Genomic DNA, 11,530 nt, shown 5'->3' on the forward strand with positions numbered 1-11,530 from the left:
TTATAACCTAAAATAATTTAGGTTAATAATTAATTAGCTATAAAAAAAAAATTAAATATATAAATATGCATAAATATTCATATAATATTATTCACATATAAGTTAACGGCATTATTCCACACACTAATAAATATTAATAATCTACTAAATTATTTTTATTTTTTGTTAAATAATAGTTATTTAAATAAGTCAGAGTAACTAGAGTAATTTAATTATAATTATGATATTAGAAATATATATATATAATAAAATGAATTAATTTAAATTAAAAGTAAGTTATCTAAGCTATTAAGTCTAAATATTAGAAAAATCAGTTATAAAAATTATAAATATTAGCGTAATAAATAAATATCAAACTATAAAATTTATTTTTATTTTTTTATCCATTAAACCTTTTGTCTAAAACGGTAATTAAAAACTCCATACACATAATCTACTTGTCATCATACATTTTTAAATATTAAACCCTTTTTAATTATTCTTTTCCACAAATTTTTATTTACTTATCTAGTACCTTTATAGCCAAGAGTGTGAACCATCACATCACTTTAAAAGATATGAAATGTGATTCTTAGCATGGCCTCCTAAAACGAGATGCAACACTATTTGAAAATCCAATTATTCTTAAGAAATAGGTTGAACCATCACATCACTTTAAAAGATATGAAATGTGATTCTTAGCATGGCCTCCTAAAACGAGATGCAACACTATTTGAAAATCCAATTATTCTTAAGAAATAGGTTGATGATTAAAACTTCTAGTAACTTTAAAAAAAAATCCTATTTTCCCAATGGTGAAATTTGCATGGACATCCACTTTTTTACTATTTTCTCAATATGTGTGATAAAACTTAACCTTCGGGATGCTCTATAACACTTTTCTAGCCCTCGTGAGAATATACGTTTTTGGATTTGTTTTCAACATCATTTATCAAATAACAATAAGAAAATTTCCTACTATAACTTATTTGGAGAATCAAGAGAAGCTACAAGTCATTCTCCTTGAAAGAGAAAGTAAGCTTTGTATAAGTAATTAGATGGAATTCCTAGAATCTAAGAGGTATTCTTGATCGCCACTTAGATGGAATTGCTAGAATCTAAGAGGTATTCTTGATGGCTCATCTTAAATTTCAAAGTAAATCATCAATATTTACTAACTCAAATTATATATAGAGAAATTATACATACAAAGAGAGGCATAGTCTACCTTATATATAAAATAGGTTTTTTTTGTTGTTTAATATGTTTTTATGCATAAATAAATTTATCACATTGAAAAAGCTAGTATTTGAATTTTATAAATTAAACAACTTAAATTTTAAACAAAATTGTGTTTTTTATTGTTTAAAATATATTTTTGAATGCATAAATAGATATAGCACCTAATTAAAAACCCCGTGGCACTTAAATTCTACATATAAACAACTTAAGCTCAAGTTTTTAAAAATATTTGTCTAATTGGGAAAACTCATTGGGTCTATAAGTTAGACTCTATAAATTAGACTATACATCGGTTGCTAAGATTATACTAGATATTGTTATTTTATAAATACCACAATAGGCTAGTTACAACTGATCCTCGGAAACTTGAACCCCTGTAGCTAGGGAAATGAGTTGTTCACCAAACTACTCAAGCTAATATCCTTTGACAATTATTAATAAATTTATATATGAGATTTCAGTAAAATCTATATATAGTTAAATGATTATGCTCAAATACAAGTATGATTATTAATATTGACAAATAAATAATTCAATCCAAAAAATTATGATAATAATAATTTTAAGGAATCAATATAATTCATAAAATTAACTAAAAATATTGAGAAAAAAATAAATTAAGAATAAAAAAGATATTATCAAATTAACAATAATTATAAATTAATAGAAAATTAAAAACAATTATTATAAAATTAAAAACAATTATAAATCAATAGAGATTGGAAAACAAAATAAAAAAATAAAAATAAAAAACACTTTTTAAAAAAATTATTATTTTAATCATTAAATTTTAAAAAATATAATATTTATGAAAAATTAAAAAATAAAAAATATAATTTATAATCTCAAAATTAAAACAATACACGTTAATAAATATCATAATAAAAAATAACCAATCTATAATCAATTAAACTAAATAATAATAATTTATAACCAAATAAAAAATAATCAAACTATAATCAATTAAACTAAATAATAATTTATAACCAATTAAACTATATGAAAAACATAAGGAAAAAATCTTAAACTACTTTGAAACTCCAACTAAAACCACCTTTGATTTAATTTAAGCGAGATGGAAACTGGACTCTACTACTATGATGGTGGAGAATGCAGATCAAATTCTACTACAATGATGATGGAGGATAGAATATCAATAAATAATTGAGACAAACAAACATCATCGTTCCACTCTATGTCAGTGTGGAATGGTCGTCTTCATTATTTTGTGCATGAGAACAGGTAATATGAATTTATCACCAAAAAACAATTATCGCGAAACACATCAGAATTATTATTTTTTCAAAACAGAAAAAGAGATGAATATTCCAGTCCATGTCAGTATTGCTTATTCGGCTTCTAGGTAAACTTTAAAGCTGAAACTCGTTGAATATACGTTGTAACATGACTAAACCTGATGCAACTCGAGTTTGGTTAAAAAAACAAACAAAACCCTAAAGAGACTTGCAATGTTTAAGATTCAATCAATACTAAACGATAACAGTCTAGAAGGGGAAATCAGAACGAACAAAGCAGAAACTAAAATAACAGTTTGGACGGAGATGGCGACCCTTCCAAAAACAGAAATTAAAATAACCGTTTGGAAGGAGAAAAAGAAATTAAAATAACAGTTTGGACGGAGATGGCGACCCTACCAAAAGCAGAAATTAAAATAACCGTTTGGAAGGAGAAACATAAATTAAAATAACAATTTGGGTGTAGACTTGTTGTCGCAACAAACAAACATAATTAATTGTTGAATTGAGATTTCTGTGATCCATATTAAGTTTAAGAGAAATTTTTGGGCGTAAATAAATCACAAAATAAATCATTTGTCGACGTGTTTCGAACCAATTAGTGTGATTCATCATGAGGACAAGTTGAAGAAACAGATCCAGATTAACATGTTAAATAGTCTGAGCAGAGCCTCCAACTACTATCTTGTACAATGGCTAATTTTGACTTTAGGACCATTAACCAATCAATATAACCATTTGGATAGACAAACTTCAATGTAGATAGCTTGATCAAGATACCTAATGCAACTAACTGGAGGCTTTTGTATGTGTACTTTGTTAGAAATCTGCAGTTTCTAAATCTTAATGTGACCCGATTAAAGCATTAAAGCATTAAAAGCGTTAAAAGCATTAAAGCATTAAAGCGTTGAATTGGTATATGATGGACGTACCAGATTATGAGTTAAAAAATATAAAAAGGATTGGGTCCTCTCTCCCCCGGCCATAGTCGCATTCTTCTCCATCAAGAAGCGCATGAAGAAACAGGGCTAGAAAGAGAAACCGAATTCTGAGGAAGAGGAACAGTCAGGAGTCAGATCAAAGAAGATGGCAGCCATTACATCTTCCGCTGTTAATCAAGGTATATCATCTATCATATTAAGTTTTGTTTGTGAAATATTCGGTATTGATGATCTTTGGGCTGTTAGTAGCTATTTTTTTTACATTTGGTATTAGAGCCACCAATCAATAACTGAATATTTCCTATGATTGCAATTGATCTGTTCTGAGCTTTACTCATGATGTTAATCAAATCCCGCGCATGCTTCACAACGAAATTAATCAAGTTACAGTGTGATAAGTTGAGCATCTCCACAACTGTGCTGTTTTTTGAAGTTTGCATAGACTCTTGGACCATTCGCGTTGAAGTTTGAACGCTGGTTGAAGGGAAAACAATGGTGCTCTATTGGTGACTGAATCATTTCTCTATGCGTTGATGTCATGTGTTGAATGTCTCTTCAGAATTTGCATATGTGTTGGTCGTTCTACTTAAATGATGCGTTGATCCATTACAATTTCAGAGGGTCTTTTCGTGCATCATTTGTGTTGGCCATTTGTCGAACTTCGATTTCAAAAAACATCTAATTTGTCCAATATTAATCATTGGATTTTGGGTATCGATACTATTAACATTGGATTTTGGGTATCAATACTTTTCGGATAAACTTGTGATTCGATTCCTGTAAAAGTATTTTAATGTTTTAGGTTCATTCTCTGTCCCGATTTTAACCTAAAGGAACCCAACAATAAAGGGGAGAAAGCTAAGCTATTGGTTCCGAAGCGCTAAAATCTAAAATCATTTAGCCCCAAACCATGCCCTCATTAACTGCACCCTGGATTTCTGTTAATCAAGATGTCTCAAGTCGAGGATATCTATGATTTTATCTCTGGTAATGGCTGCCGGAAGGCCCTTTGAGGGTTTCAGGCGTGCAAGCATTAGGCCCTTTTTAAATTGTAAGTTTCGTAGCGGTCGCCGTAAAGCTTGTTGGGGATATAGGCGTGCTTATCTTAGGCGTCTCTCTTTCATTTTAATTTTGGCAATGGCCGTGCGAAGGCTTTGCCTGTGAGGGTTGTAGTCGTGGGCTTGCAGAAATCGCTAGGGTTTCGGGAAAATAAAATATGGGATCCCTGTGATATAGAATTCCTGCATATATGAATCTCAAAATTTATTTATTCACCATATCATTGTGTGTTCGTTGTGTATGTTGGAATGAATGTATTAAAATGCGGTGAATATAAGTTATTGAATCCTGGTAGATAGTCGAATTTGTGCACTGTAAGAAGACTAACAAAGCAATCATTTTTAGTACAGAGTTGAGTAGAACTCCTGTAGGAAAGTTACAGTTTCGATTGACGTTTGAAATTTGGGCATAAAAGTAATTGCTCTATGACTGATTGTTTTGCATAAGGTATGTGTTATAAATTATTTATGCACATGAGATTTATGATTTTTTTAATCACCAAAGTGGTCAAAATCAGAATAATCATTTAGTGCATAAGTGACATAATGATTATTGATAGAAATTGCCAGTTATAATAATACCAATTAAAAACTGGCGTCAGTAATGATAGAACCTGAGAACTTACCCAAAGGAAGGTCTTGTTCTATAACTAGTTGACATGATGAGGTTTGATAGATATTTTGATTAAATAAATATTGATCATCCAAAGATGTCAGTTCTATTTAATTGAATATATTTATTACCTACTTATGTTTTGGTATTTAATTATGTTAAGTATAAGATAGTATCTACCCAAAGGAGTGCTATATTATACTATTATGTCTACATCTGAATCGCGTTAGTTATGAGCTTATAGTTATTTCATTTTTGATTTGCAGATTATCTATCTTTCGTATGTTTTGAACCAAATTTAGTTGAAGTTCCTATTAATACATGGTGGCTTGATACTGGTGCTACAACTCATGTTTCCAACAATATGCAGGGATTTCTTACGATCCGAACCATAAATCCAAATGAAGATCGTTTTCTCTTTATGGGAAACGGAATGAAATCTTCAATTGAAGGCATTGGGACTTATCGTCTAATTCTAGAAAGTGGATATGTATTAGACTTATACAGTACCCTTTATGTACCTTCATTATCTAGAAACCTTATTTCCGTAAGTAAGTTGGATAATTCTGGTTTTAGATGTATGTTTGGATCTGGCTGTTTTGATTTATATAAGAATACTGATAATGTTGGTTCTGGTATTCTAATTGATGGTTTATATAAATTGAAACTGAATGACACTTATGTGAATTCCTTGTTGAATGTAGTAAATAATGTTGGATGTAAACGTAGCAGGTTGAATGAAAATTCTGCTTTCTTGTGGCATAAACGACTAGGTCATATATCCAAAGAAAGAATGATGAGATTAGTAAGTAATGAAATTTTATCAAATTTGGACTTTAGTGATCTAGAATTATGTGTGGATTGTATTAAAGCTAAACAAACCAAACATAATAAGAAAGGAGCCACTAGAAGCAGCCAGCTTCTTGAAATAATACACACTGATATTTGCGGACCTATGGACACTCCAGCCTTTAATGGAGAAAAGTATTTCATCACTTTCATTGACGATTTTTCCCGTTATGGTTATGTCTATTTGCTTCATGAAAAATCTCAATCTGTGAATGTCCTTGAGACGTTTGTAAAGGAATTTGAGAGGCAATTAGATAAAAAGGTGAAAATCATAAGGTCTGATAGAGGTGGTGAATATTATGGTAAATATAATGAGTCAGGCCAGTGTCCAGGTCCATTTGCAAAATTCCTCGAAAGTCATGGCATATGTGCGCAATACACAATGCCAGGTACACCACAGCAAAATGGTGTAGCAGAAAGGCGCAATAGGACGTTAATGGATATGATTAGGAGTATGATGTCAGATTCTACACTACCTAAGAATTTGTGGTCGTGTGCTCTCAAAACCGCTAACTATTTATTGAATAGGGTTCCTAGTAAAGTTGTTCAAAAGACTCCTTTTGAGTTATGGACTAACAGGAAACCTAGCTTAAGACACCTGCATGTTTGGGGTTGTCCAGTGGAAGCGAGAATTTATAATCCACATGAAAAGAAATTAGATTCTCGAACGATCAGTGGGTATTTTTTAGGTTACCCTGAGAAATCTAAAGGGTATGTGTTTTACTGTCCTAATCATAGTCCAAGAATTATAGAAACTGGTAGTGCAAGATTCATTGAAAATGGTGAAGTCAGTGGGAGTACTAGAAGAGAAATAGTAGAAATAAAGGAAACAAGGGTAAATGTTACATTGCCTAGAATAGTTCCTCCATCTACTATTACTCCAAATGTTGTTCCAGCTGTTGTAGAACAGCATGATGATAATGAACAACATATAAATGAAGAAGTACTTCCTGAAGGAAATGACTTACATAATACTGATATGCATGAGCCACAACAAGTAGCATTAAGAAGACCTCAAAGAAATCGTAGGTCAGCTATTTCTGATGATTATGTGGTTTATATGCAAGAATCAGATTATGATATTGGAATCAATAAGGATCCAGCTTCGTTTTCACATGCTGTAGAAAGTAAAGAGTCAAAGGAATGGATTAATGCCATGAAAGAAGAAATGAAATCCATGCAACATAATGAAGTTTGGGATCTCGTTGAGTTACCACATGGCTGTAAAAGAGTCGGATGCAAATGGGTTTTTAAAACCAAACACGACTCTAGTGGTAATATCGAACGGTATAAAGCTAGACTTGTTGCTAAGGGTTACACTCAGAAAGATGGTGTTGATTACAAGGAGACATTTTCTCCTGTTTCGAAAAAGGACTCACTAAGAATAATAATGGCATTAGTAGCTCATTATGATTTGGAGTTACATCAAATGGATGTGAAAACAGCCTTTCTGAATGGAGATCTTGATGAGGATGTTTATATGGATCAACCTGAGGGTTTTTCTGTAGAAGGTAAAGAACAATTGGTGTGTAAACTTAAGAAGTCAATATATGGGCTTAAACAAGCATCCCGGCAATGGTATATTAAGTTTAATACCATTATTACATCTTTTGGTTTTAAGGAAAATACGATTGATCACTGTATATACCAAAAGATCAGTGGGAGCAAGTTTATTTTTCTGGTCCTTTATGTTGATGACATCTTGCTTGCTGCAAATAATTTAAGTATATTGCATGAGACTAAGGAATTTCTTTCAATGAACTTTGAAATGAAAGATATGGGAGAGGCATCCTATGTGATTGGAATAGAAATATTTTGTGATCGATCACAAGGAATATTGGGATTGTCTCAGAAAGGATATGTCGAAAGGATTCTAGAGAGATTTGGAATGAGTAAGTGTTCACCTGGAATAGTTCCTGTACAGAAAGGTGATAAATTCAATCTCATGCAATGTCCTAAGAATGATGTTGAACGAAAGGAAATGGAATCAATTCCATATGCATCTGTTGTTGGTAGCCTGATGTATGCTCAAACCTGTACTAGACCGGATATCAGCTTTGCGGTCGGTATGTTAGGGAGGTATCAAAGTAATCCAGGAAGGGAACATTGGCAAGCTGCAAAGAAAGTTTTGAGGTACTTACAAGGCATGAAAGATTACATGCTCATGTATAGAAGATCCAATGAATCAGAGGTGATTGGATATAGCGATTCAGATTTTGCAGGATGCATCGATACTAGAAAATCGACTTTTGGTTACCTGTTTATGTTTGCTCAAGGTGCCATATCATGGAAAAATGCGAAACAGACTATCGTTGCTTCATCCACTATGGAGGCAGAATTTGTGGCATGTTTTGAAGCCACAATTCATGCATTATGGTTGCGGAACTTTATTTCAGGACTTGCGGTTGTCGACACCATTAGCAAGCCGCTGAAAATCTATTGTGATAACTCTGCACCTGTATTTTTCTCAAAGAACGACAAGTACTCTAAAGGTGCCAAACACATAGATCTGAAGTATCTTGTTGTGAAAGATGAGGTTCAGAAACAAAAACTGTCAATCATGCACATCAGGACAGAACTTATGATTGCAGACCCTTTGACGAAAGGGTTACAACCAAGACAATTTAAGGAACATGTTCAAAGAATGGGTCTTGGTTGTATTAATAATAATTGATGTGTGACATTCTGAGCTCTTTTATGTGTTTCTGATATACAATTATGTGTTTCTTGTTTTAATATAGTAGTACGTATTTTATGTAATTTTAAATAAGAAAAAGTCTTATAAAGATATTATGTTTAATCATTATGATATAAGACATTATGTGGACCATTATGTTGTTTTATATAAATTATGAGTATGAATTGATGGATTGCTGGTATTGTAGTATATGGAAGGAAATGCATTGAATTAATAGTGCACAATCGCCATAACTCTCAGCAATTTATCATAGTATGATGTTCAACACTTATTATTATGAATAGTCGGGTCAAGTGGGAGAATGTTAGAAATCTACAGTTTCTAAATCTTAATGTGACCCGATTAAAGCATTAAAGCATTAAAAGCGTTAAAAGCATTAAAGCATTAAAACATTAAAGCGTTGAATTGGTATATGATGGACGTACCAGATTAAGAGTTAAAAAATATAAAAAGGATTGGGTCCTCTCTCCCCCGGCCATAGTCGCATTTTTTCTCCATCAAGAAGCGCATGAAGAAACAGGGCTAGAAAGAGAAACCGAATTCTGAGGAAGAGGAACAGTCAGGAGTCAGATCAAAGAAGATGGCAGCCATTACATCTTCCGCTGTTAATCAAGGTATGTCATCTATCATATTAAGTTTTGTTTGTGAAATATTCGATATTGATGATCTTTGGGCTGTTAGTAGCTATTTTTTTACATACTTCACCAAAACATTAGACTGAAGAAACAAATGGAGGTGGAGGGAGAGATAACTGAAATCGACTCTGAAGGAGAAAATGTCAGTGACATACTTGATACAATTGTGAGAAAGCTGCGATGTTTGGTGGTTAGCATTTGTGTTATTTCTTGGCTGCTGGGATTCTCGGCTGGGATTCTGTTGATCGGCTTTTACTTCCGACGGGGCGCACATACCCAATTGCTACGATGGCTGCTGTTATGCATAGGATTGACTATACCGTTGCTCCCCATACTGGATCGGCAAAGAATATCGTCAATTGCTACCGTTGGATATAGTGTCCTAATTGGATTATTGGGTGCAATGGCACTTGGGGTCTCACTGTTTTATCCCTCCAGTTTGGGTTTTCTCTTCATCGTCTCCATGTTTTGCAGTAAGTTGTTCGCTTCTTTTTTAGTTGCGCACGGGATAACATATTGTCCTTTGAATTCAATCGTCCTTCTTGCCGTTCATACTGCTCTATCCGGACTCTGGTCCAGTGGCGAGAGACCAGGAGTAAGCAGAAGCCACTTCATTTTGGGTTTTGTTTTCACCATTTCGGGCGTTGTTTTTCCACTGGCTCAACGTGCATTTCAAGAGATCGCTGTAGAAGAAAGTCTTGTACCCGTTACTGTCATGTCGCAGTCGTTTATGGTAATGATAACAGCTACGGTGGGACTGATTATCAACGGAGATTTTGGAGACCTGCGACAAGAATACCACCATCTCAGGAGCGACCCATCGCGCCACTGGATCATCACTCTCGTAGGCAGTACAGTAGCTTGGCAGACCTTTTTCCTTGGATTCATAGGATTGGTTTTCTTGGCATCTTCCTTATTTTATGAAATGTAATCAGAACGGCAGCCTCTTGCTGGTCACATTAGCAATGCTATTGAGATTCGGGGAATTTATTTCATATACCACTTAGTCCAGCCATTGCAACTTCATTTGTTTTCAAATTTACTTCAAAACATTGTATAGAATTTTATGTCCAATGGATTTAAACCATTTTTGCAATTGAATAAAAATATATTGTTTACAAGAAAGAAATCAGTCTCTCTGAACTCAAGGGCTTAAGTGTGCATTTGAATGAAAATATATGGTTTAAACTTTACATAGGAAAGAAATCAGTCTTTCTCAACTCAAGGGCTAAAGTATGTATTGGAATGAAAATATATAGTTTATAGGGAAAGAAATCAGTCTTTTTCCACTCAAGGGTTAAAGTGAAGCTACTAATATTAGTTCAACCCATAGTTATATTTATTTCAGAATTTATAAGGCTCTAAATTTATATAACAAAATTTATAAATATACTATTACAATAATATTTATCAAAGCATCATCCCTCATCATTTCACTAACCAAAATGTAAACTTAGATAAAAAGATAACAACCCTTAGCCTAACAACCAAGATAATCTCAATGGGCTTGAATGAACAGTTACCAGAGCAATTTTTTTTTAAATTGTATTGGATTGCACTCTGTATGTCCGGTGGGTTTAAAACTTTTGTGTGATTGAATGAACAGTTACAAGAGCAATTTTTTTTTAAATTGTATTGGATTGCACTCTGTATGTCCAGTGGGTTTAAAACTTTTGTGTGATTGAATGAACAGTTACAAGAGCAATTTTTTTTTAAATTATATTGGATTGCACTCTGTATGTCCAGTGGGTTTAAAACTTTTGTGTGGTTGAATGAACATTTATATTGGCAATTTCCTTAATTTTATTGGATTGCACTCTGAGATAAGTAACCGGTTTTTTGTAATCAGGGTTGTACACATGTATTTGCGATTCTGTTTGTAAGACTGTCCTTAAGTTTTCACTTGGCATGTTAATAGTTTGAAAGAATGTGACTAGTGGCTTCAAATAACAAGAACGAGAATGCCTAAACGAGGGCGGAAGGAAGTTATAGTTGATAGTAAAAAACATGGAAGGCATCAAAGAAAAAGAGAATGTGGAAGTTAGTGATAGTTGAGAGTAAAAAAAGTATAGAAGGCGTCATAGAAAAAGGAAATGAGTATGGAGTAATTCAAAGGGAAATAGTTTCTCAGGCTGAGGTGATTTATTTGTTGAAAAAACAATACAGATGATAGGGTTAGTGCATTGAAAAACAACGGCCAGAAATATCTTGGCATTTTAATAGTTTTAAAGAATGCTACTTGTGGCTTCAGATAACCAG

The 11,530-nt window shown here is 32.8% G+C and overlaps 1 protein-coding gene across 1 annotated transcript; it reads left to right on the forward strand.

Moving 5' to 3' along the window:
* The first annotated feature begins 9,365 nt into the window (after nucleotides 1–9,365).
* LOC149255230 (putative purine permease 11) lies at nucleotides 9,366–10,202 on the forward strand. The gene has a single exon (XM_089454986.1). It carries the CDS (start codon nucleotides 9,366–9,368, stop codon nucleotides 10,200–10,202), a length of 837 nt encoding a protein of 278 aa, XP_089311112.1.
* The last annotated feature ends 1,328 nt before the right edge of the window (nucleotides 10,203–11,530 follow it).

This window comes from Pinus tabuliformis, chromosome 7, assembly GCF_031772625.1.
Source record: "Pinus tabuliformis cultivar Carrire ecotype Pingquan chromosome 7, CPIR1, whole genome shotgun sequence".
NCBI lineage: Eukaryota > Viridiplantae > Streptophyta > Pinopsida > Pinales > Pinaceae > Pinus > Pinus tabuliformis.